Below are 27,155 nucleotides of genomic sequence, written 5' to 3'. Positions count from 1 at the left end.
TCATGGTTGCTATACTGGTTTACTAGGTAGGAAGTTTTGTATTTAGGCTTATTTAAACCAGTTTATTCTACTCTACTATTTAAAGTTTTCACTCGTTTGATAGCTGGTGCTAGCTGGCTAATTGTTTTCGTCAAAAGAACCAGTATGATCAGTATAGCAACCATGACAGTTTCCTGCTAGCACGCGTAAATATCTCAGGAATTTAAGGTCGGCATAGCGACGGACGGCATTGTGACGTCAGGTAGGACACTATTTGGCCCTAGGACACTATTTGGCCCTAGGACACTATTTGGCCTGACAGTCCCAATACAGAACATTTGATTTTGTGTTAGCTACGTTGGTACCTATTGTAAGGATAGGTCAGCTGGGCGGGTTTGGCCAGCTCATGGAAGCGGTTGACCCCCGGGCCAGGCTGCATGGCCTTGCTGTCAAAACTCCGGCGGTCGAAGTAGGACAGCTGCTTCCTGTAGTACTCCTCGTCCTCGTCCTGGTCGTAGTGGTTGGAGCGCACCGTGTCATCCAGAGGTTTGGACTGAGGCTTCTGAGGCTCTGGGTCTCTGGAGGAGAGGAGCGGGGGGGGGGGGGGGCGGTGAGAGAGAGGCATGGCCAGGAACAAGACCACCAACACAGTAAAAACACTCGGGGGTTGCTGCATAGTTGCTAAGTGGCCTCTGTCCACCAGGGGGCCCTCTGAGGCAGTGATGGATGGACCCAGAGTCATCGTCCTTCACCCAGCTCTGCACAGTGTGTGGACACTGCTGTTGATTACATACCTGTATGTAGACTTGTCCTGCTCCAGGTTGCTGAGGGAGTTGGCTTTGAGGACTGGCCCGGGCGCAATGACAGGTTTGGGAGCATCGGCAGGCTGAAACAGAGGAAAAAGGATCGATTAGGTCTCTCAACACCCCCCCCCCCACTCCCCCTCCCCCACGTCGAATCTCCTTCCCTAATATGGGTAAGTGTGTGTGGGGCCTACTCTGAGGACGGTGCCGTCTCCCGCGTCCTTGGCCCGGTCCACAGACACGGAGCGCTTGTTCTCAAACATCTTCACCCTGTTGAGGACCGACTGGGGCTTCATGGCGGGGTCGTCTTCAGGCTCCGCCCTCGGCGGTGGGGGGAGGGGCTTAGGGCCGGCGGACATGCCGGGCTCTCCTGGCGAGGACAGGGCTTCTGGTTTGGGAGGGGGCAGGGGGGGTTCAGAGTTCATGACGGGCTCGTGCATCCCTGGCTTGTAGCCCCTGTTAGGAGGCCCAGGGTTGTAGGGGGGCCGTGAGGCGGAGTCGCTGTAATACTGCTTGGGGGGTTCTGGAGAGCGAGGGGAGTTGATGGGGAAGCTGTGGCTCTCTGGCTCGTAGGGCGAGCGGGCCTCGTACCCCGCGGCGGGCGGGGGCTCGTCGTAGCGCACGGGCCCCGCCTTGCCGTGCCGCGGCCGGCCGTCGTACCCCACCGGGGGGGCGCCGTCGTAGCGTGGCTGGGGGGGGCTGTAGTCCCTCCCTGGGCCGTCCTCGTAGGGGGGCCGGGGGCTGTAGCCCAGGGGGGGCTGCTGGGGGCCCGGCTGGTAGCCCGGAGGCTGGGGCGAGGTATGCTGGTCGTAGGGGGGCCACTGGTCGTCGTAGTTAGGCACGCGGTCGTCGTAGTGGTGCAGGTGAGAGTCGAAGTTGAGAGGCTTTGGTTCTGCGAAGCCGCCGGCGCCCGTGTTGTATCCGTAAGGCGGGTGGTCGTAGTCGCGGTATGGCTGTTTGTCAGGGTACGAGGGCTGGTGACTGTAGCTCAGGGACGGCTTCAGGCCATGGTTCACACGCACAGACTCCTCCATGCTGTACAGATCTTTTTTGTACATCTGAGGGGGGGGGGGGGGGGGGGGGGGGGGGGGGGTAGTTGAACAGTTATCAGATTTTTTTGCATTAGATTAGATGAAGCTCAAAAGCTTTAAATCTTTTTCAGTTAATTCAATCCTCAAATTTGAGGTTAACAGAAACAACACATGGGGCCAATTACTTTCTTCTTTCTTACGTCGCAGATAACACAAACTTTACAAAGTCAAACATAAATAGGTTAATAATACTATATATTAATACACTTCTGATGAAAACACTCAAGTCACAGTGCATATTAACAAGCACATCTGTCGGGTTACTCATAACCAGTTCTGAATGCATGTTTGACAAGATGCCTCTCAGTGAATAAACCCATCCATGTAAATGTCCACTAAATCCAGGCTGAACAGGGTTCTGATTATCAGGACACATTTTTAGGAATTTGACATCTCTGAAAGGCTTCGTTTCAAACGTGTGATGTGTAGCCTGTAGACAGCACATCTAGTAGGAACATTACTTCCTATGGAAGAAGCTTGTTGTGAGAGTCTACATGACATGACTACAATGGTACACAGACTGTGGTGCTTAGAGGGCACGCTTCCATTTTTCCATAGGGAGAATTGCTAGACAAGAGAGTGAGAATTACTGTCTGCAGGTTAGCTTCTGTCATGCAACCAAAACATTCAGTTTGCGTCTAATGCGACTACTACGACTGGCACAGTGGACACAAACAGGACATCCACCACTACAGCACCACTGCAGGTGCTACTACAGGTCAGACTACAGAGAAGTTAAGCTGAAAGGAAACCAAGATCCCATAAGGAGCCATGCAGAAAGAGGTAAGAGGCCACAGTTAGGGCTGGCTCTGGTGGTCCTCGTCCCGGCCACACACCAGATGCACCAGTCCCCCTAGTGGCCCCGCCCTCCCGGCCCACTGTGGTGCGTGTGGACCCGTCCCAGGTTCTCCCTGGGGGGGGGGGGGGAGGGGAGGGGGGCCAGAGGCACACAGTGGGCTCACAGCGTGGGCGGGGCAGGGCGGGGCGGGGCATGCAGAGAGCCAGAGGGGAAGCGTGTGCGAGAAGACAGGCAGTTACACAAGAGCAGGCTGGGCGGGGGCGGAGCAGGGCAGGGCGAGGGCCGGGGCCCCTGCTCCGGGTGGCAGCATCGGGTACCTGTGGTTCTGGCCCAGACGGGAGGGATTCGTGTGGTGGTGGGGGTGGGGCTAGCTCGGGGGCGGGGCTGCTAAGGGGCGGGGCCTGAGGAGCTGGCGCTCCAGTGGGAGCCTCCTCTGGGCTCATACCCTCTAGCAGTACAGGTTGCTCAACAGCAGGGGGCGCTGCCGAGGCCCAGAGGGGCGAGGGCATGACCAGAGCAGCCTCAGTCTCGTCTTGCTGTGAAGAGACATTTAGAAGACAGGCTGCCAAGAGCAAACACACTCAATCTACTGCAGGCTCTCCTCCTCACAGCCTCCTCCATCTTAAGCACAATCAACCCCCCCCCCCACACACACAAACACACACACACACAAGCCCTGGAGAAATGAGGAAAGGTTTGCTAAGAACGTAACATGTAATACAACAAAAATTGATCGATTACTGGAGGAAAAACACATTTAATTTTTCATTAAAAACTCGATATGACACACACACACACACAAACACACACACACGCACACGGTCTCAGCAGAAAACGGACCGTTGAGATCCAGCCAGCCTGTGAACTACTGGCTCTACACGTTACCTGCTGAGGGGCGGCCATTTTGAACCCAGCAGGATCAATGCGGTTGGCGGGGTCCGGCTGCACGGGGTGCTGATAGCCGGGGTAACCGGGGGCGTCCTGGATGACGGGCGGGTCCTCTCGCACGGGCTCGGAGGAGCGGGTGATGGCGGGCTCCGTGGGCAGGCCCACCTCGTCGTTCAGGGTCTCGTCCAGCTCCTGGTCGGTGTAGGCCCCGCCCTCCGTGTCCGTGTCCTCGTAGTCGGAGGTGTGGCGGCTGTCCGTGCTGTACATGGAATACTCGCTGCCCGGGGCCGACAGGTAGGACAGGCGGTCGTCGTGGATGTCAAGGTCGTCCTCGGGCGCCCCGTCAGCCTGGCCAGGAAGGACAGAACGCAGTCAGACACCCAGACATGGAGCTCCCCTTTCAGAATACCTCCCACAGAGACAGGGGGGGGATGTGTCACCTTGCCCTCGGACACCCAGACCAGCTGGTTCTGCTGCTGCTGGGTCGTCTCCTTCAGGGCTCCATACCAGCCGTCGTTCATGTTGTTCATGTTGATGGTGGCTGAGAGGGGAGGAGGGAGAGAAGGATCACTTCCTGTCCACGTGTATCACAGAGGGCCCACGTCACAGGTCACACCATCCAGTCCCTCTCCTCCCCCTCATCCTGCCCTCGTCTCTGCCTCTCCATCCCTCCCTCCCCTCCCATCCCCTCCCTCCTCCTCGCCCCTCCCCCTCTCACTCATCCTGCATGTCTCCCCCTCTCACTCACTGGTGAACAGGTGGTGGTTGTTCTTCCTAAGTTTGAGGGCGCGCTCATACAGCTTCCTGGCGCTCTTCCTGGACTCGGGGCACAGTCGGGTCCTCATGTTCTTCACCCCCTGCTTGTTGTCGGGGTTGAGGAACACCACGATGGGGTACCACTGGGCGTAGTTCAGCCTGTCCACCGCGTTAGGCGTGATGTCCAGCACCGCATGCTTGTCCTGCCGCCAACCAAGGGAAGGAAGAGGGACGGAGGGAGGAGGAAAAGAAGAAAAGAAAATGGCTGCTTAATATTTTACATTTAGTCATTTAGCAGACGCTCTTATCCAGAGCGACTTACAGTAAGTACAGGGACATTCCCCCGAGGCAAGTAGGGAGAAATGCCTTGCCCAAGGACACAACGTCATTTGGCTCAGCCAGGAATCGAACTGGCGACCCTCAGATTACAAGCCTGATTCCCTCACCGCTCAGCCACCTGACTCGCTGTCCCTAATATCTAGGCACAAGCTCAATTTCTGGGGGAAAGGGTGGGGTTCAAAATGTGCAAGACTGTGTGTGTGCGTGTGTGTGTGTCGAGGCCAACTCACTCTGTCAATGATCTGCTTGATGGTGTGAAGACGGATGATTCCCGAACTCCTCTGGTCTGTGCCAGCGTCTCTTGGTTCACTCTCTGGAAACATAGACAGAGATGTTACCAAGAAAACACATGCTTACTCTATACACAGCTGTTTGGAAGGCTGCAGGGCCACTCACTGGCTAGCTCAAACAGATCAGGCTCCTCTCTGGCAAGCTTCTCCCTCGCAACATCTGCGATCGGCCCAAATATAACCACAGGCCTCAGGAAACCAGCTGGAAGAAAAAACAAGCAAGACGTCACGTGACCTTCCCTTAAAAAACCTCAACATGCTTCTCAAGGAAGTGCCAGCAGGCGGGGGGGGGAGGGGGGGGGCCTCACCCTCTCTCAGAACCACCCTCTCGTAGGCGGGGAACTTGGTCTGGACGGGCTGGGCCGACAGGTCCTCCCGGCTCTTCCTCAGGTTCCTCTTGGAGCTGCGCAGGCCGCGGAACCTCCAGAAGTCAGCCCTGTCGCCCCCCGCGGTTTTAGGGAGGGTGTACTGCACGCTGGACAGCTGCTCTGCTCTGTAGGGGGGGGGGGGGGGGGGGGGGAGGGAAGGGAGGGAGAGAGGGGGAGGGGGAGAGAGGGGGAGGGAGGCTGTCAGCATACACCTTAATGTGTCTGTGCTGTAAACTTTGCTCAGCCAATCCTGCCAACACTGAGGCACTGACATAGCAACGATTATCATAACAAATTTGGTTAAATACATTCGAGAGGTACAGTGTGACTTTGGACAAGAGGAGATTTTTGTTCCGACGTCATTCAACAGTGGATTCTAATGGTAGACATACACTGGATGAACTGCCATAGCTGCACATGTGTGTGTGTGTGTTACCTGTTCTTGTTGGGGATGATGCCCCGCTCCACCTCCTGGTGGTTCTTGCCGATGCGGATGGCGAGCCAGGAGCCCAGCTTGCCGTTGTAGAGGGTGTCGACCACACGGAACACCTCCCCCTTGTTGAAGCTCAGGCCGTAAGGAGACTCCTTCTCATACTCAAAGTGGGTGCGGATGTAGAAGGAATCGCCCACGTCAGACTCCACAATCCGCCGATACACTGGACAAGAAAGGCAACCAGGGTCAGTTACAGATTACAGTCAGACATTTTATTTTGTATTATTATTTTTATTATTTAATTTTATTGTATTATTTATTATTTTATTGTAATATTTTATTTTAGTATTTATTATTTAATGTTATTAGTATTTTATTATTTATCATTTTATTGTATTACTGTACAGATTACAGTTCCAGATGATGGCACAGACAGGTGCCCACTTCCTGCTGGCAGCCTGTCTGCTTCCAAACTCACCATCCTTCTTCTTCTGGGCCAGGATAGTGACCTCTTCACCTTTAGGAAGGTCCAGCAGGAACAGCACCGCCTCTTCTCGGATGATGTTGGCAAAGTCCACGTTGTTAACCTACGACAAGGAAGGAGATGAGCAGGTTTAGAGTGACATTCTTTATCAAGAGAAAGTTCCGGGACATTGTTGCCCTTAAGTGGAGAGTAGAGATGACAGGCATGCCGGAAAAATTGCTCATACAGGTAAAGCTTCACACATTTCAAGGGTATCACCAAAAAAAAGATATGTACAAGACACTGCCAACATGTCTATACATTTACATAACCCCCCTCCGACATCAGTATCACCATGGTGACTATAAAACACAGAGTTGTATGGCAGTTAGAGGATTCAGGCAGTAACACATCACTCAGGGGAGGAGGACAGGAGACGATGTGTTGCCGGGATAAACGGAGAAAGGACAGGAAGCCAACAGGCTGTTTTGTCTGTGTTTCTGTGCACTGCTAGGAGACCAGCTCAGGAAGGCAGGAATCTGGGGAGGGCTGAGTCCCAGTGAAGCTGCGAGCAGAGCTCAGGGATAAAAGCACTGCTGGTGGTAAATATACTGTTAACCACTCATGGCAAAGCAAAACAACACGCCACATAATAATCCCTCTATAGCGTCTTGTTGATCCTTGATGCCCACTTTGCTTAGGCTGCTGTTTTGCAATGTTTGTGCACGTTTCACTGGCGTAGGCAACATCACACTTCGTCCACCTCTTGCTTGAATTCAATTGAAAAACTTGATTGAATTTCTCTCGACGTGCTCTCCGGGTGAAACTCGGTTGCAAGCAGGAATGAAATTAGTTAGCAGTTGTAATGTCGTTTGGACGAGGATGACTGAAGGCCAACGTGAATCTCTCTGTGCCTGTGACTCGCGTGCGGCCGTGACTTGTGTATCTCTGTGACTCGTGTATCTCTGTGACTCGTGTATCTCTGTGACTCGTGTATCTCTGTGACTCGTGTATCTCTGTGACTCGTGTATCATTGTGACTCGTGTATCTCTGTGACTCGTGTATCTCTGTGACTCGTGTATCTCTGTGACTCGTGTATCTCTGTGACTCGTGTATCTCTGTGACTCGTGTATCTCTGTGACTCATGTATCTCTGTGACTCTCGTGTCTCACCCTGAGTATCTGATCCCCCTCCTCCAGACCCTCCTTGGCTGCGGGGCTGTCCTCCAGCACCCCGGCCACGAAGATGCCCACGTCGTTCCCCCCCGCCAGCCGCAGGCCCACACTCTCTCCCTTCTTGAACTTCACCAGCTTCATGCTCGGCCTGGGAACACGGAGGACAGCGAGACAAAGGTTAGGTAATAGTGATGAATGATGGGTAACTGCCTATTTATTTGTTCAAAAAATAAATACCAATGACACTTGTCTAACATGGACGTTAATGCTGTTGTGATCCAACTTTTTCTAAATGCATGATTATACAAAGCTTAAAAGCTGGCATGAAGTTTTAAAGGTTGACATTTACATACTCAACTTTTTTTCCTTTACATAGTTTGAGAATTGTACTTTAATAGATTCATACACATTTAATAACCCAATTACATAGTTTTGAGTGTAAATTACTGAGAGAAAAAAAAGAAGGAAAGCATTGGTATCAGTACTGGTTGACATTGGAAGGTTATCAGCAGAATCTCTACATGGGCACATCCCATCTCGTTATCAGCTGACTGCAGATGAGGCGCAGGTTGTTTAAACTGAGACCTGAGGAGAGGAGGTACCTGAGGATGCTGTCATCGTGTGCGGCGCTGGGCACTGGGGCATCAGAGGGGCTGACAGGCAGGTCTACATCAGGCTGGCCGGGCTGGGCGTACACTGGTTTGGGCTCTGAGGGAATGGACAAGGGCAGACCTGTTAAAGACCACATGCACAGAGGCATGTCCTGTGCAGAGGCGTGTCCTGTGCAGAGGCGTGTCCTGTGCAGAGGCGTGTCAGAGCCGTGCCAGCAGTGCCCCGGTACGTGTAGAACTCACGGAGAGCCTGTCCTGAAACGTATAGCTACACATACTTGCAAATCTGAATGCACTCCAAAACCATAATCCCCTTTTTGAAAACAAGCCTGCACTGGGGTAAACACTCTCTACAACACACGCATAGGGGTCACCCGTCCTCTCCAGTATGCTCTCTGAGGAGGAGGGGGGGGGGGTATGTGTGTCTGGAGCAGTGGGGTCAGAACGACAGACAGCGGGGGGCTGTAGGCGGGGGAGGAACGTCAGAGCCAATCAGCTCACACTGTTTGTTTTCACTTTAACTTCAGGCGATCTCAGCCAAGCTTGGTGGCTGGGCTATTAAAACACAGCTCAGGACACTGCTGCTCCATTTGGTGCTTCATTTGGTGCTTTATTCCACTACATGCCAACGTTTCGCTAGAACATGAATGCTTTGACAAGGTCATGGGGGTGACCATGCAGTATTTACTGTAGCAAACACCAGGGAACAAGAATTACGTAGATACTGTCGATATGGGTATTCCGAGTATTTGCCAACTGAGTTTGTATGGCGAACTCGTGGTCTCAGTGATTTAGGCAAGCGGGTTGAGGGTGCGATGAGGGTGCGATGAGGGTGCGATGAGGGTGCGATGAGGCTCTGACCTGGGAGAGGGGGAAGCAGTTTATCGTCACGGCCCCCGGACGGCTCCTGGGGCTTGGGGCTAGGAAGCTCTTCGGCCAGCTTGGCTGACATGGGGATGGGCTTAGAGATCCTCTCATCTTCCCGACTCCTGTGACTTCAGGCACACAACAACAACAAATATATATTTTTAAAGATATGCTGCACATTTTCTTACATTTGTGTTTGTTTTGGTATTTGGAGAAGGGGTGAAAAAAGAACAGATTGGCACTGTAGAGAGAGGGAGGGTGGAGACCCAGATCTGAGGGTATCATGAAAACAAAACCAAAAGCACAGCTAGAAACCCAGGCCGACCATGTGAACTCCAAGCCCTGTTAACTGCAGTGGATGTGTGAGGGAGAAAAGAGGGTAGCTGCTTGAGTCTGAGGCGTCTCCGTGGTCGTGAAGGTCACCGCTCAGTTTTTCCCTCTCTTTTGTAATCTATTTATAGAGCGGCTTATCTGAAGCGCTGGAGAGAGGATTCTGTCCTCCAGGTGAAATTCACTGGGTGGCTCTGGCAAAGACCCACTAATGGCTCAACCTTAAAAGCCAGCTGTTAACACTGAGGTCAAAATGACTGATTTCAGGTCACCAAGACATTTCTTTGATGTTAACTCTACATTACATTACATTTAGTCATTTAGCAGACGCTCTTATCCAGAGCGACTTACAGTAAGTACAGGGACATTCCCCCGAGGCAAGTAGGGTGAAGTGCCTTGCCCAAGGACACAAAGTCTTTTGGCTCAGCCGGGAATCGAACTGGCGACCTTCAGATTACTAGCCCAATTCCCCACCGCTCAGCCACCTGACTCCTCTAACTCTAAAACCCATCCAATTGTATTTTTTTCTTTTTTCAATTCAAGCTTTGCTAGCTGACTGCTCTGCGTGCTAAGTGCAGGTTGCAGGACCAGCAGGGCGCAGGACCAGCAGGAAGCAGGACCAGCAACAGTGCTAAACAGCGCAGGTTGCAGGACCAGCAACAGTGCTAAACAGTGCAGGTTGCAGGACCAGCAGGAAGCAGGACCAGCAGGAAGCAGGACCAGCAGGAAGCAGGACCAGCAGGACCAGCAGGAAGCAGGACCAGCAGGAAGCCTGGTGTCCTGGGGACCTTAGACCTCCAACCTCCCAGCTGCATGACTGGACACGGACACAACTCCACTCCCAAATGACTGCATTGTCACAGCAGAGATGGGGAAGTGAGTCTGTCTGTGTGTGTGTGTGTGTGTGTGTGTGCTTTAGATCGATTCTCACTCCCTGACAGACACACACACACATACATTTGTTTAACCGGGTGGAAGTCTAGAACTGAGCAACACAGTGACTGTGAAGGAGCTAATACAAGCTGGGGAAGCCGCTTATTCAACATGTCCTGGAAGAGGCCCTGCCCTCACTGCCAACCACTCAGAACTGGGGAAAACAGGTCACAGATCAAGCCCAGATAAATCAATCTACACTGACCTCTCCCCTCTATCATTAACCCCAACTCTCCCAATTCCCTATTATGTCACAGAGCCAAAAGACCGCTTTCCTACATGCATCGTTTATAAGGCAGGCATAAAAAAAGGACTTTGTGTATCTTAATATGGTGTTAAGTCCTAAGAAATCCTAATTTAGTTTTGACCTCAATCAGACAAACTGGCAGAACAGGCACAAGCAGGCTGTCCCGGCCCCACATGCGTACAGAAGTCAGGAGTCATAGCAACGACTGAAGAGCACGGGGCGACCAGGGGCCGTGATCGTCAGAAACAGCCCTTTGTTTTGGCCCATTGTTAGAAAGCCAAATTGTCTTTGTGCCAAACATGCGGTCTTCACGCTGAAAACGGTGTTGGACAGTCACAGAGATGTGACACTCACACAGGCCAGATCCTGTGTGACAGTGGGCCTGGAGCCCTGAGTCGTTCCAAAGACAAGGCACTCAATAATTGATGTCACAGATCGTGACTACGGCAATATCACGTAAACCAGCGGGGTAGAACAAGCAGTGATTCCCCAGGTGAAACTCAACGTCGACAAGAACATGAACCCTCCTCACCAGGGGAGCAGCCATTCTGTCCCAAATAAAGATGAGGGATTCTTTTGACTGAAAAGGCTTATAGGCTCACTAAAGGGAAGAGAAGGCTTCAGAATCTGAACATGAATGTCTTTATCAGACCTACAAAGGTGATCTTCCCACCAGCTACTTCTACTTTACTATGACAGTAACTATTCTAGATATATATATCTAGAGTCTATATATTCTAGGTTACCTAACTTACGGTATTCTCCAACAACTGAGGCAGGAAGAAATAATAAAATAAAAGACAAAGACAATTAGAAAATACAAATACTTGAGATAACCTGGCTAAAGACCAGAAAGTGATGTCCCCTGTGTGGTGATCTGTGATGTCCACTGTGTGGTGATCTGTGATCTGTGATGTCCACTATTTGGTGATCTGTGATGTCCACTGTGTGGTGATCTGTGATCTGTGATGTCCACTGTGTGGTGATCTGCGCTGTCCACTGTGTGGTGATCTGTGATGTCCACTGTGTGGTGATCTGTGATGTCCACTATTTGGTGATCTGTGATGTCCACTGTGTGGTGATCTGTGATCTGTGATGTCCACTATTTGGTGATCTGTGATGTCCACTGTGTGGTGATCTGTGATGTCCACTGTGTGGTGATCTGTGATCTGTGATGTCCACTGTGTGGTGATCTGTGATGTCCACTGTGTGGTGATCTGTGATGTCCACTGTGTGGTGATCTGTGATCTGTGATGTCCACTGTGTGGTGATCTGTGATGTCCACTGTGTGGTGATCTGTGATGTCCACTGTGTGGTGATCTGTGATCTGTGATGTCCACTGTGTGGTGATCTGTGATCTGTGATGTCCCCTGTATGGTGATCTGTGATGTCCACTGTGTGGTGATCTGTGATCTGTGATGTCCACTGAGTGGTGATCTGTGATGTCCACTGTGTGGTCATCTGTGATCTGTGATGTCCACTGTGTGGTGATCTGTGATGTCCACTGTGTGGTGATCTGTGATCTGTGATGTCCACTGTGTGGTGATCTGTGATGTCCACTCTGTGGTGATCTGTGATGTCCACTGTGTGGTGATCTGTGATGTCCACTGTGTGGTGATCTGTCTTACCTGCCGTTGCTGATCTGCGGAGGTGAGTGTCTGGAGTGTTCCGAGGGCTCCTGTCTGTCCGGGGACCGGGAGCGGCTGCTGCGATGGCGCTCGTGTGATCGGGTGGAATGGTCGGACGCCAGCGAATGGATGTCTGAAATGTCTGTTCAACACCAACAAAATCACCAGTTTAAACATTGTTCGCCTGCTAACACTGTAGCACCTGTTTGTGAAATGAGCCTGTTTAACTGTGAATCTCAGTGGGTAGAGCTAGACATTACTCTTTTCAGATACGTGTCAAGTCAAACGGATTATTTACTAGTTAAAAAGCTGAGGTCACTGAAACCCTAACCCAAAAGCATTTTTGTGGTCAAAATAAAATAAAATATCCGAGAACAGAGCCGTGATTTGAAAGCTACTTTAAATAATGATTTAACCAAAATCATGTCTCATAGCTATACAAATCTACACTATAATTAATTATGTTAACATTTAGTGGATCCCATGTATCCTTTCTTATTATGGAACATTTTATCTGTATTTATTTGTTCAATTGGACAACTTTGTACAGCATTCTATTTGTCGGAACGAAATGTATTTGCAACTCCTACCGTCTCTGTCGGAGGCGTTGGCGGAGGGGATACTGTCGTCCATGTCCGGAATGTTTAGCAGCGTCGCTCTCTCATCCCTCTGCACCACCATTTTTAGCTTGCCCTTTGACCTTTCAATCAGCTTCTTAGCGTCTATCAAGGAGAGGTTTTCTGTCACTGTGCCATTGATCTGAAAGGGAAAAAAACTTAAACTTTCTCTTTCTCTCCTTCTTCACTCCTTCCTTCTGCTGTCTTCCATCACTCCCCTACGGTCAGCACCACGCCCTCCCCCCTACCTTCAGCACCAAGCCCTCCCCCCTACCTTCAGCACCACGCCCTCCCCCCTACCTTCAGCACCACGCCCCCCCCCCTACCTTCAGCACCAAGCCCTCCCCCCTACCTCCAGCACCACGCACTCCCACCTACCTTCAGCACCACATCCCCCCCTACCTTCAGCACCACGTCCCCCCCTACCTTCAGCACCACGTCCCCCCCTACCTTCAGCACCACGTCCCCCCCTACCTTCAGCACCACGTCCCCCCCTACCTTCAGCACCACGTCCCCCCCTACCTTCAGCACCACGCCCCCCCCCCTACCTTCAGCACCAAGCCCTCCCCCCCTACCTTCAGCACCACGTCCCCCCCACCTTCAGCACCAAGCCCTCCCCCCTACCTTCCGCACCACGTCCCCCCCTACCTTCAGCACCACGTCCCCCCCTACCTTCAGCACCAAGCCCTCCCCCCTACCTTCAGCACCACGTACCCCCCTACCTTCAGCACCACGTCCCCCCCTACCTTCAGCATCACGTCCCCCCCTACCTTCAGCACCACGTCCCCCCCTACCTTCAGCACCAGGTCCCCCCCTACCTTCAGCACCACGCCCCCCCCTACCTTCAGCACCACGTCCCCCCCTACCTTCAGCACCACGTCCCCCCCTACCTTCAGCACCACGTCCCCCCCTACCTTCAGCACCACGTCCCCCCCTACCTTCAGCACCACGTCCCCCCCTACCTTCAGCACCACGCCCTCCCCCCCTACCTTCAGCACCACGTCCCCCCCTACCTTCAGCACCACGTCCCCCCCTACCTTCAACACCACGTCCCCCCCTACCTTCAGCACCACGTCCCCCCCTACCTTCAGCACCAACCCTCCCCCCTACCTTCAGCACCAACCCTCCCCCCTACCTTCAGCACCAGGTCCCCCCCTACCTTCAGCACCACGTCCCCCCCTACCTTCAGCACCACGTCCCCCTCCTGGATGTTGCCGTCCCGGGCCGCCAGGCTCTCAGGGGAGATGTCCTTCACGAAGATGTGGCTGGCCAAGCGCAGGCCATATTCTGCTTACAGATTGAACGACAGCAACAAAGAGGATGTTAGCACAGACAGCCTCTGCTCACACACACACAAGACAAAACCGGAAACAGTACGGAACCTCCACCAGTCTCAGAGGACAGTACTGGACAGAGGAACCTTGCATCTGTCCCGACTTTGTGAGGCTCACCTTCATTTTTGCGGGATTTGACGAGGGTGACCTTGGCGGGCCGCGGGGGGAGGTTGATGGAGCGGTGGTCTGAGCGCGGGGAGATGCTCCTGTCTCTGGAGCCGCTGCGCTCGCGCTCCCTGTCGCGGTCCCGTCGCCCGGCGCTGCGTCCGCTGCGGCGACCCGTGGCCCCGCCGTACGCGCTGGGGCCGCTCCGAGCGCTCCTCGTCTCGTAGATCTCCTCGTCGTAGCTGTCCTCCTCCTCGTCGTGCTCAGACATGGTCTCCCTCTCGCCCAGGCGACTCATGGGAACGTGGACCTTCCGCTTCCTCCTGATGGTCTGGCCCGGGGAGAGAGAGACTGTCAGCAGCCGCGCATACATATATTTATATTAGTGCTGTCAGTCAAACTCGTTATTAACGGCGTTAACGCAAACCCAAATTAACGGCGTCAATTTTTTTATCGCGCGATTAACGCTCTTTTTGACCGAGCAAACTTTGTCGTTTTTTTCACATTCTGTTGCAACAACTACTGTCGTTAGAAAAACGACAATACCACACCGGATCTAGCTAGACCAGAATAAAAACAACAGGCACGCCACACACTTGTTTGGGCTTGCGAGCCGGCTAAAGAGTAGTAGCAGAGCCCCTATACGGATTAGACATTCTCTGGTAGTAGGCTAACGTTACGTTTTGAGTTGATTGCCAGCGCCAGACACCAAAATGGATGCCAATAAGATTCTGAATGGAAAGTTTACTTTTAAAAGGTTGCCAAATGGTTACTTCCATTGAAAAGACCAAAGTGATCAGTGTGTTCTGTCGTTGTGAACTGAGCTATCATCGCAGCACGTCGTGGTGAGCTATCATCGCAGCACACAGCTGATGTGAATTCTCCGCCCGCTCCTCAAAGCCAGGCGATTGCAATGTTGTTTTCAATTAAAAAAAAAAACATTTGCACGAAATCCTAACCACTTTTCCATGTCGAGAAGAGCCTTAACATTTGAAAAAAGAAGGGATGAAAAAGAAATCAAGGGACATTTACAATAGATAAAAATGTGCGATTAATTGCGATTAATCGCGAGTTAACTATGACATTAATGCGATTAATCGCGATTAAATATTTTAATCGTTTGACAGCTCTAATTTATATATCTTTCTCTCTTTTTAGTGTTCTTTTTTTTGTTGGTAATAATGTGGAAGGAGGACATTGCGCTATAAGAATTTCATTGTACGGACACTAACTTTGTTAAACCGTATACATGACAATAAATATCTTGAATCTTGAATCACTACCATCCCCATTCTGGGTGTGTCTGCTGCTGCAGAGAGCAGCCTGACTATGGGGCTCAGCCCAGTTATGCCCAGAAAGTCTTGAGGCTCTTCCCGATCTCATTAAACTCAAAACGTCTCTGAGGTTTCGCACTCTTAGCATTGGAGTGTCACTGTCATCCCCACAAAATATCTCATCATAACCAAGTTTAACGAAATTCACCTGCATTGCATTGCATGCGCCGTTTCAAAATGGATACTCACGATTTTCGCATTCTTCCCACTTTTCCGAAGCTGTTGGACCGCGTACGCATGCTCCACGTTGTCCATGGAGACAGCATTGACCATCACAACTCTGTCATTTTCCCTGTGGAGCAGAGAGAGCCCTTGAGCACACAGACACGTTGGAGCCTCCTAGGATAAAACAGGCTAATCGAATACTGATAACTGGTAATCGAATACTGATAACCGGTAATCGAATACTGATAACCGGTAATCCGATAGCGTTCGTGGAAAACAATGGTCTTACTGCAGAAGGCCTTCTGCAGGGCCTCCCTTCAGGACATCTGAGATAACGATGGAGGTCTCGCCGCTCTGAAAATGAGGGTTATCCCGACCGCCTGAGATGGCTATCCCAAAGCCAAACCCTGGTGCCTGCACAAACACAAACAGGAAGATTAGAGGAACAGAAGGGGCCGTGTTTGGACTAGGTGGCACATGGTTCTGCACAGAAGGAGGGGTTGAAATGGGGAAAATGTATTTCTCTTGTGCGTGGGACAAAGACCCACTGGGACAAGTCCACGACTGGGACCCAGCCTGAGGGGGATGTAGAGGACAGAGAGAGATTTCCTCCACACCTCTCCTCAGGAACCACACGTCGTGCAGCTAGGAGCCTGACTGGTTGAGAGAACAAGTGGAGAGCGAGATGGAGAGATTGTGGGATGGGGTGGAAGGACAAAGATAGCGAGACAAGGGCAGACTAGAGATACAGGGAGGAGGGGCCTGGACAGAGGAGGTTAAGGGATCAAGGTAGAGAAGAGAGGAGAGCGAGAGACACTTACCCTGTGCAGAGTCACTGTGTGCTGTTCCCATATGACAGTCTCCTCCATTGCTGCGCTCTGTGGAAAACAACAAGAGAGAAACAGTGTGATTCTCATCAGCCCTAATTAAGAGTCCTCAGCCTCGGCTTAGATGCTACCAGTTCTGGAGATGAACGCTCCCAGCTTTGTCTAAAAATAACAACAAGGCATTGAGGGGGAAAAAAAAACATGCTAGAATTTCATGTGCGCCCATTTGATCTGAATGATGGCCTTATCCTTCAGGCAGGATTGGGAAATGTCTCCGAACTGCTAATAGTCTCCATCATTATGTGTACTCCTGTTTTTTCTTTCAGGCACAAAGGACTGTCACCTGACAGGATACCGCAGAGGCTCTGAGACAGGATGGAGCGTGGAGCCTCCGGATGGTCAGCTACCTTAGATGGTGCTTTATTTACTTGCATGACTTCTGCATTGCAGCAGAAGGCAGGCAGGCAGGCAGGCGAGGTGGCCAACAATGACAATCATTGAACTGGACCTGAGTTATGACAGGGTGTTCATGCTACTGCGACGAGTTACAACAACAAACTGAAGGAGAATACAGCGTCCCTCATGGCCTTGCTGGGGGTAGCACCCAGCAGATTGAGCGGCCGTTTGTGCTTTGACAATATTCGCTTGGTGCCCAAGGCTATAAATAAGCACGGATCTTATACTTGGCTTTAGGTCCAGTTCACTCTGGGTGAACGACGTCAACACAGCCACGAGACACCGTCACTACCAGTCAAACTCCACACACACACACACACTCCACACACACACACACACACTCGTTCCACACACACACACTCGTTCCACACACACACACTCCACACACACACACACACACTCACTCCACACACACGCCCTGTAGCTCTCCGACTTCCAAAGAGACGGGAGTGTGTGGGACTTGAGAAGCGGCGACATGAATTACCGAGGTTAGGGTGGGCGGGCACAAGGGGTCTCTGCTTTTAACACCCACACACTCTCTGAACGTATTACAGACTAGTCAGCATGGGCTTTAACAGTCTACAGAGGACAATGGTCGTGGTGGTAAAAATGAAAATACAATAAAAAGTCTGTTGGATTTAACACTGCGGAGGTGGCTGGAGAAAGCGAGTGGTTGTCATGAAACGAGACTCTGCACGTTAACACTCAATAACTTCCACAGTAAACTGGAGGCCAAGGTGAGAAGAGACACAGGTCAAACCCTTCTGCTGTCAGCTAAGCACTAGGGGTGGGGGAGAAAGAATCGATTCATATTCGAATCACGATTCAGACTTCTAAAGATTCACAAATGTCAAAAAATTGAAATCGAATTTTGTAATGTCATATATATTATTTATATATATATATTTGTTTATTTTTATTTTTTATCTTATTTTTTTTGTATAATTCTTTTCTATACAACCGTTGTATCCGTTAATCAACCGTTAATCAATTTTTAATTGAATCGTGACCCCAAGAAACGATTCAAATCGTGAAGTACCAAAAGATCCCCCCCTACCAAGCACCGTCCTCTGTGACCTCACCCTGTCACCTCAGCTTCTGACGAAGCACCGCCACAATCTACACCAGGGGGCCAGGTGACACTATCGTGTTTGTACAGCACGCGGGTAACCAGCTGTATGAAAAGGCCTGGGTAGGCTGCAGTCCTGGAATGGTGGTAGCTAACCTGCTTGACTAGGAGACCACATCTCAGCTGTGAACAGGGGGCTCCCCAACATCTCCCACTGCAGGTTGTCCTCCTCCTGCCCAGACGCAGGGCCAGCGAGGCAGAAAACACACGGGCTAAAATGAGCTAATGTTGAGCCCCATTAAAACATAACGAAGCATGAGAGGGATGAATCTTTCATTAAAAGCAGCATCAGCTCCAATCAGGCCGAAGGAGGGGGGGGGGGGGGGGGGGGGGGGGGGAGCTAGCATTCGGGCTGACTGGACCTCGAAAACAGCTCTGCCAACTTCAAACCCTCATCACGGCTCCCATGGCAACTAAGTGCTGCCGTGACAATACAGTACTTATCTCTTCAGAGGAGAGCAGTGCCTCTGCCCAACAATCAGGCAGTCACGGTCACAAGACATCTGTGACAGGCTAGACCATGATCCAACCACTGCTGCAAAACACACCAACACATCGAGGATCGCTGCAAATCAAAGGACACCTTTTTTCCTGTGGATGGACCGAGCTGTCAGCCCGAGCTGTCAGCCAAGTAAGAGGATGGCACCAACTCTTCTCTGGTCACCGGTTACATTAACCCCCCCCCCCTCCACCAGGGCTCACACTATGTCCTCAGCTCTACTCCAGTCAGGAGCCCCTCAAGCAGCAGGGGGATGACACAAAAGGAGGGCAAAAAAAGTTTGAACAAGGGAACTTCCTCCGGTCTTCTGCAGCGGATGCACCGCACTAAAGACGTCTGAATGAGCTGATGGCTGAAACACAGAGCTTAAGTCCTGCTGGTGAAGTTTGGCTGAAATACAGAGCTCAAGTCCTGCTGGTGAAGTTTGGCTGAAACACAGAGCTCAAGTCCTGCTGGTGAAGTTTGGCTGAAACACAAAGCTCAAGTCCTGCTGGTGAAGTTTGGCTGAAACACAGAGCTCAAGTCCTGCTGGTGAAGTTTGGCTGAAACACAGAGCTCAAGTCCTGCTGGTGAAGTTTGCTCCTTGGGGAGCAGGATTTATACCAGCCTCTAGTGGCTGATCAGCGCAGTAAAAACGCTGATGCAATGTACTCTGCACCATTTTGTCTGAATTTATGACTGGGGGAGAGGTGAAGGGGTTTACAGCTAAACTGAACAGCTAAGGTACTCGATTCCAGCTGACACTAAATCTTGAATAGGCCGAGTTTCTTCTCTTGACCATATTAAGTACTTTAAAACACATTTATGCCCCAACATCACGGTAAAAAACATTATGAACGAGTGATCCTTCCTTCTCCTGCAAAGCATGTTGCCCTGGTAACTGTGAGGGAACTCAGTGTTGGGTGAAGTATGCTGAAGGCCCTCTTTAACTGTGTCTGCATTCATTCACAGCAGTTTGCATAGTGAACATGACATTTGACTGCATAACCCGCCAACAACATCAACACATCCCTGCTTAGCCAGCGTAAACAGAAAACCTCTAAAGAAACTAGGATACTTGTTACATTTCTCATGTTACTTTGAAGATGAAAAGATAAATGCTAAAATTCTACAAGCTAATTAGGGCCATCTCTATGAAGACCAACCCCCTATTGAGGATTAGACACAGGGAGTGAACAAGACAAACATTTGTTGGCCATCAGTATTGTGCCTGGAGGGTTAGTGCGGTGCTCTTGTGCACAGTTTGCATTTGGTGTCAGTATCCAGTAATCAATGAGTTTGTGGGCCTCTCTTGTGTGTCCTTTGTGGTCACACACAGACTGTGCCAACACAAGACAGGCTGGAGCCAGGGCTGGCAGCAGACTCTCTGTGGAGGCAGGACATGGTAGCTGTCTCTGTGGAGGCAGGACATGGTAGCTGTCTCTGTGGAGGCAGGACATGGTAGCTGTCTCTGTGGAGGCAGGACATGGTAGCTGTCTCTGTGGAGGCAGGACATGGTAGCTGTCTCTGTGGAGGCAGGACATGGTAGCTGTCTCTGTGGAGGCAGGACATGGTAGCTGTCTCTGTGGAGGCAGGACATGGTAGCTGTCTCTGTGGAGGCAGGACATGGTAGCTGTCTCTGTGGAGGCAGGACATGGTAGCTGTTTCTGTGGGGGCAGGACATGGTGTCGCAAATTCACACTTGTTCCATTAAGAGGCGTATGAGAGCAATTCTGATGACTCAATAATGCCCAACAGGGAAGTTAGTCCTCCCAGGCAGGTCTAACGAGATGTTTGATACGGTGTCCTTTAATGAGTAGCCTAATTCCTCCCTAACAGGAAGAACAAGTCTTTTCCCTTTATCAAATCAACCAATCAGCGTCATCGAGTTACATCAAAGTCAAGAAGCTTCTTGCCAATCCATGCTTAGTCAGTCACTGTTCTGGGCCAGATTTGACAGGGGAGGTAACCCTCTGCTACTGAAAAGGTCACATGACTCAGTCGAGGACTGATGAGGCCTGAGAGCGGAGAGTCTAGTTAGACCAGCCTGGATACGATACCATCATGATGAGGCATCAGAATCTCAACCACAGCCTCGTCGAGCCCATAGCCTAACCCTATAACACTGGAGGGCAAGCACTGTGGGTTTATATAACCAAGTTACGCCATCCACTCCTCATTAAAACAGGGCTTGTAACTAATAAAGCCTATTATTTCCACCAGGAGTGGAGCAGTAGCCCTTGCAGAACTGAGGCACTGCGACAGGGGTGTTTAATTCTCTGATTTGCAGATTGTGTGCTGTGGTGTGGTTGAGGGGGTGAGGCAGAATCGTATTCAATTTTGACCGCCATGGGACAGAGGCTAAAAATAACGCTAATTAGTTCTGCTGTTGTGATGCTGCAAAAGCTGGATTACTGGGAAACTTGTGAACAGAGGCCTGGAACACCCTTTGGGTAGCAGGCTCAGATTCATGTATCAAAGGACATGAATGTGATCGAATACTAGGAGATGAGGATCACACATCATCAGTCTTTCCGCTATGTTGATTTGGCGGCCCGCCACGGCTACATTTCTCCCGCCACCGTATCAGAAATGCGGCCATACAAAAGTCCGTCTATCAGCAGAGTGCATGTCGGAGCATAGCACGGACACGCGCTTCACACCGCGAGCGGGGACGTGCGCTACTCGGCATTAAAAGGAGAGAAAGAAAAAAGATATTGCCGCTCTCCGGAGGATAACTAGCCAGTTGAGATGCGTGTGGGCGTCCTTGAGAACTTTAAGTCGTATAACTTATGTTGTCAGTTCATTTAAGCCTGTTGTTGTATTAATCTATATTTTGTGCAAATGTAAATTAAGTTAATTTTCGTTGTTTGTATTCTTCACCTGCTAGCTAAATTGCACTTGGTTGTTGATTCGATAGCGATTGCATTAAGATAATGTAATTAATAGTGGGTTTATTGTTATTATTTGCTTCAGACTGTTAGCCAATATGGGGTACCCCCCCCCAGGCCTGCCCCCACTGCAAAAAAAAATCCTAGCAGAAACACTGCAGCCTGCTCTGTTAACCTCCCTGTGGACTTCTGTAGATTCATTAGTGACCTCTGCAGTGGGAAGGGAGATGGAGGTCATCGCCACAAGTGCCTGCAGTAGGACGGGAAAGTGACTTTTTCCAATCTGTCACTTTTCACAGCTAAACAAAAGCCAGTCTGTACTTTTGGCCGGAACAGGGAAGAGATGAACGTCTCTGGAGAAAGGCTTTGTGTTACTGCCAGAGAAATGAAACAATCCAGACTTGTTATTGTGACTGCACAGGTTACAAGTACACTATCAGGCACAAGAAAACGAGATCATCTTCAGATCACTGCCAACACATTGGGGTCAACACAATGACAAAGAGCAGAGAACGCCAAAACGCAATTTAAATTGTTTAGCCAAAAACAAATGTACTTGGAGAACATTGTGTAAGTTGTGTTGCGGCCAAAGGCAGAAAACAACAGAGGTATCGCTCTCCAACTTGGGTCCTGGCACCGGAGCGGAAAACAAGCGGAATGAGATGATTGATCACTTCAGAGATTGAAAACGATGCACCGGAGAATGCTGACAACTGCTAAAACTGTCCTGCCTCAGAAAACGTATTCTAATGCTGATGGTCTGTAGTATCACCAGAGAAGGGGTCCCCTGAGAGCTAGGACACTTTCTGCACAAACTGTTGGTGGACTGCAGATCACTCCTCCACACACACACACACACACAGCAATGCACAGCAGATACGGTAGTATTGAGATGCTACAGTTTCACATTAACAGTGAAATAAAATGCAACTGCAGATGATGACAGAAACCTTAACATGCACCCAACATGCATGATGCACCATGTGAATGAACCTTAACCCATGCTGCTGCAGCAAAACGATTTACAGGCTAAACATTGAAGTAGTAAGCACTTACAGCCTTCCATCCTGTTCATCAGAAGACACAAACAACAGCCTCTCTCCCACCTCCAGCTACTTCTCAGTAAATCCGGCAAGAGATTCCTGCAGACGCACATGAGCAGCCTCGGAATATGGCTGTGCCCGATCAGAGCCAAAAAGAAGATGCCCTTTCCCTGCCTTCTCCTCACCTGGCTCTGAAACCGCTGGACTTGGTAGCACAGGTGCCAGTGGTTATGAAACACTAACAACAATCTAAGAGAAGCCAATTCACAGCTACAGCTCAATCGACTGTATGGCCCCACATGTGTCTGTGCTTCATCAAAACAGACCCCCCTCCCCTTTCTCTCTCTCTCTGTTGCTCTCTCTCTCTCTCTCTCTCTCTCTACACGCTCACGGGATTGAAGCAAATCCCCCCTCGTTTGGCAGCGATCTGTACGGGATCTGCAGTTCCGCTACAGCATGGGACGGCTCTGTAGCAGCGAGCATCCATCCGCAGTGTAAACTGCTGTATCGGATTTAACCCTCGCAGCGCTACAAGGAATCAGAGCTAGGCTAACGCTAGTCCAATTCTGCTGGTTACATGCTGCCCCTCCACACGTGGGCTAACTATTAGATTTTGGCCCCGAGGTGTGCTGCATCTAATGCACACAACTAGGCTAGCCACTTGGGAAGTGTTCAAGACAGTTCACTTCCATTTAAACAGACAACAACCACAAGAAGGAGATGCAGTCCAGGAGGGCACTCAAAAATATGCCGTTTTAGATGTTCCCTTTATCAAGTGAGAACAGATAGACGAATACTGGAGAGTGAAACTGCAAACTTTTACAATCTGACCAAATATACTGCATACAATAGCGCTAGGCTAATTGAATAAGTGTCGGGTAATAAAAAGCATTCGTTTAGACTGTAGAGTATGCAGAGAGCACCAACAATCTGCGAAATAGAGTGCAGGGGTACAATGAAGCATATCGGTGCCACAGCACGCATTGTCCTTATCACAGAGCGTTAAGCAAAGCGTCCGCGGTGTTCTGAACAGAGGAGTGCAGTGGCGTGTCACCCATCTCTGCTGTGGCTCACGGGCCACGGGGTCTGTCACGCTGGGGTTCATCACCGCAGAGCATGAGAGTGGTGACAGATTCCAGACATTCCTGCCTCTCTCCACCACCATCGGCTACCAAGCCAAAAATGAATCATTTCCCAATCGGCTACACATGGAGCCTACAGCCTTTGTGTTGTTAATAACTGGTATTACTGTGATTTTTTTGTTGTTAATGCAGGCTCAATATGTTTTTTATATATTATGCATTTGTGTCAACATTGCCCATAAACCACACAAAACAGCAGATGACGGAATTTTCTTATAACAATCTCAAAATACAGACGCAAAAAGAATGGGTTGGGGCTTGCGTGCATGCTCCAGTTCGGCAGTTATTCTATATCACAGTCTATAAATAGCCCAAGGTTGCTGACACCTCAGTTTTATAAAGAGCCCTATACATAATGATTTGGTCTCAAGTTCCAGTGGTGTAGAAGAAAACAGAACCATCAGTGGCATGGCTGAACCTGCAGCTTATTTCTCCCCAAACTTTCCCCTGTGATGCAAGCATGAGGCTAGCGTGACGCTAGCATGAGGCTAGCATGACGCTAGCATGAGGCTAGCATGACGATAGCATGAGGCTAGCATGACGATAGCATGACGATAGCATTACGATAGCATGATATTACATTTACATTTAGTCATTTAGCAGACGCTCTTGTCCAGAGCGACTTACAGTAAGTACAGGGACATTCCCCCCGAGGTAAGTAGGGTGAAGTGCCTTGCCCAAAGACACAACGTCATTTGGCACGGCGGGGAATCGATCCAGCAACCTTCTGATTACTAGCCCGACTCCCTTACCGCTCAGCCATCTGACTCCATGACGATAGCATGACGATAGCATGACGCGTCAGAGGGTGGAGGGAACTGTGATGCAGGGCCCAGGGCCTTGCTTATCATGTAGCAGGTTAACAGGTGCTGAGCTATCAAACCCTAGCATTAGCTGTCTATACCAATAGATAGATAGGCAGATAGAATGAGAATTCTTACTGAATCTTAAACGTCAAACTCTTGATTCTACAAACGCCACAATCCAACAGGTAGACCTATGTGAAAACTGACATACCTCAATGCCATAATAGTATGATATTTGTGAGCACAGCAACACTCACACTCTATAATACTGTACCTTCAAAAGTCACTGGCTTATTTTCATAGCATTCCATCTACTGATCCACTAAAAGAACCAAATTGCCTGGAGCCATGTTTGTTTCGGAGCTTGCTACGTTTCTAACTGAAGTTATGATTACCAGAGAATGGGAGACTGTCTGGGAGGCAAATCAGCTCCAGAACTCAGTCAGCCCAATGCTGGCTATCAGTAATCCACACAAAACACACAGAGGGCAGGAATGTGCTGATAAGCAGCAATGAGTCCTGCCTTCTATCCTTTACACTGATTGAAGTGAAGACAAAGCACCAATGAGAAACTGTGATAAGAGCCATGTCTGCACCATTACAAAGGGGGTCGTAGTAAAACTGTGATTGATAGTAGTTGTAGCATCCACAGAGAGCCATTTGCATGTGATGGTTCTGTGCCACTTAAAAAATAAAAGGAAATATTTATGGTGATGCCTGATTTACAGTTTTGAGGGCTATGGTCACTTTTCTTCTCCAGAGTATCCTTCTGTACGAGGGGGACCCGTAACTACATAGGAATTCCAAATCAAGCAAACAAATGCTTTATCAGCCGACAGAACTCTTCTATCCGTCAGGTGGTAAATAACCACAGTACATGCTGTAAAACCTGAAAGTGTGCTAAGCCAAGGCTGATTATTGGCAGTGTTCCAGGTGACGTCATGTTGGAAATACTACATCGGCCACCACAAAATATGAGACTCATTATCTTGGAATCAGTGAAACCTCTTGACTACCTTGGGCCTTTAAACGGTCTGAACTTCAACTCTGATTAGTAAGAGAGTAAAAACTGCTTTTAACAGGCTACGGTATACACTCACTATGAATGAGAAGACAAGCTTGTCATAAAATATTTAATTCACTATTTTATGACAAATCCCCTTCATGTTATCTAAAACTCCCAATGTGTTTTTACTCCAATAATGTTTCATTTAATCAACTTGCCAGAAAGAGTCTGGTTAACTCAAATAATGTAAAGTAGGTTAATTAGCAGCAATGTTTAGCTTCAAAATGTGAATTCAAGAAACTTAACTGCAAACAAATCTATTCTCATAGTTATCCTAGCTGTAGTCATATTTTAAAAGAACAGCTTGTTAATCAACACCGTTTTGATTAGTAAGTGCTGTGATTGTCTATATAGTTGCTAACTCAAACTGATAAAAGGAAGATATAAAGACAGGTAGAGTGACTGGAATAAATGAAAAACACGCACGCACACACACACACCTAAACCAATTGCACCTGAAACAAAACCATTACAAATACCAAAACAGTAAAGTCATGTGTTGCATTAAACACAACAGAAACAGCATGTATAGTATACGGGGCAACGCCCCAATGTACAGGTGTCTCCTATGGCCAGCTAGTAACGGTACAAGTATCTATTTGTAGCTAGCTAGCGAAACTATCACCCCGCCTCATAGGAATGACCTTCCATACTCCGAATGAAACGGAAACATTCATCGTTTGCTAATAGGGATAGCAAGAGGCTGTTAATACAATTCTAGACGACACGGTAGCTTAATATATGGGAATTATTTATTGCCATAGAAACTACCTAAGATTAAACATACCTTAGTTAGAGGAACCCTGCCTGGCCGACATTTTGTTCCTACTCCCGGTTAGGCAAGTTTAGCATTGCTCTGCACAGTCAGCTAGTACTAGTAACAACACAGCTGCTACAGTATAACATTCTGAACCAACTCGCCATGGTGTCAGCGCGCGACACCGCTTTCTCATACCTTTCAAATGAAACGGAAACACACTTCAAAATAGCTGTCTAAATAGCTGGCTGCCTATATGGGTAGGGATGGCTAGCTGTTAGCTACTGCAAGCTTCCAAAAGGACTGCCTTGGCTAATTAGCAGCTAGCAAGCTTGCTAACACAATCATTTTGCGAACGCACCCGCTGCGGAACCCGTTGCCATGAAGCAAAATATGATCGTATATTCAGAAGTTCCTTCACCTTTCACAAAGCACTGGTCCTTGAAATGTATGAATGAAAGCCTTATAGAAAAGGAATGCATAGACCGTCCTCGTGGCTCCAAAGCAGCCGCACTGCAACGGCAGGCACTGGATGCCTTCCCCCCTCTGATAGTCCAATTCGATTTCCTCCACAACACCGCGGTGACAGTGACAGGTTGGTCTGGGATAGACCATTGCATTTTTTCAGGGGTGGAAGGACTTGAAAAGCCTCAGCATCATCAAGCGCCATTGCACTGACTGAGCGTCGATGATGCTACAAGGTCGAGAGCCACAAGAGCACAATAATTACACTGGGAATTGGGGTCAGGCTGAGATCCAAAATTATATTTCGTTAATCGCGCCTTCATATTTAGTAGCCCATAGCGTATTAATTTACAGCAATCTTACCATTAAAACATCTTCTTATCTACACATGATTTTAAGCAAATTAATCATATATTTGATGAAGGCAGACAGAGAGACGAGAAAGAAATCTTGAATTGAATTTGTTATGTCAGTGTCTGCCGACCGACTGCTCCACCGACCTCTACATGGATCTATCAACACAACGACAAAAACTGGTGG

The 27,155-nt window shown here is 49.6% G+C and overlaps 1 protein-coding gene across 8 annotated transcripts in view; it reads right to left on the bottom strand.

The window, feature by feature from the left end:
- tjp1b (tight junction protein 1b) overlaps positions 1-26,760 on the bottom strand; it is a 31,533-nt gene extending 4,773 nt beyond the window's left edge. Inside the window, exons 1-23 of one of the 8 annotated variants that reach the window (XM_047033295.1) lie at positions 26,572-26,760; positions 16,377-16,433; positions 15,845-15,969; positions 15,580-15,682; positions 14,069-14,387; positions 13,801-13,907; positions 12,591-12,759; positions 12,001-12,142; positions 8,857-8,984; positions 7,987-8,092; positions 7,382-7,532; positions 6,225-6,333; positions 5,750-5,969; positions 5,254-5,438; positions 5,052-5,147; positions 4,886-4,968; positions 4,309-4,519; positions 4,001-4,101; positions 3,558-3,908; positions 2,990-3,208; positions 977-1,840; positions 774-865; positions 345-557 (exon numbers count right to left, since the gene is read on the bottom strand). In XM_047033295.1, the coding sequence (XP_046889251.1) occupies positions 345-557; positions 774-865; positions 977-1,840; positions 2,990-3,208; positions 3,558-3,908; positions 4,001-4,101; positions 4,309-4,519; positions 4,886-4,968; positions 5,052-5,147; positions 5,254-5,438; positions 5,750-5,969; positions 6,225-6,333; positions 7,382-7,532; positions 7,987-8,092; positions 8,857-8,984; positions 12,001-12,142; positions 12,591-12,759; positions 13,801-13,907; positions 14,069-14,387; positions 15,580-15,682; positions 15,845-15,969; positions 16,377-16,424 (4,142 nt within the window). In that variant the 5' untranslated portion in view covers positions 16,425-16,433; positions 26,572-26,760. Of the gene's footprint in view, positions 1-344; positions 558-773; positions 866-976; positions 1,841-2,989; positions 3,209-3,557; positions 3,909-4,000; positions 4,102-4,308; positions 4,520-4,885; positions 4,969-5,051; positions 5,148-5,253; positions 5,439-5,749; positions 5,970-6,224; positions 6,334-7,381; positions 7,533-7,986; positions 8,093-8,856; positions 8,991-12,000; positions 12,143-12,590; positions 12,760-13,800; positions 13,908-14,068; positions 14,388-15,579; positions 15,683-15,844; positions 15,970-16,376; positions 16,434-26,180; positions 26,506-26,571 lie in introns of those variants that run through there. The other 7 variants (XM_047033292.1, XM_047033294.1, XM_047033297.1 and 4 more) reach the window with 7 other exon arrangements.
- Between the last annotated feature and the right edge of the window lie 395 nt (positions 26,761-27,155).

This window comes from Hypomesus transpacificus, chromosome 14 (genome assembly GCF_021917145.1).
Source record: "Hypomesus transpacificus isolate Combined female chromosome 14, fHypTra1, whole genome shotgun sequence".
In the NCBI taxonomy this organism is placed as follows: domain Eukaryota; kingdom Metazoa; phylum Chordata; class Actinopteri; order Osmeriformes; family Osmeridae; genus Hypomesus; species Hypomesus transpacificus.
Note: the sequence above shows the minus strand (reverse complement) of the source record. Positions and strands in the feature narration are given on the sequence as shown.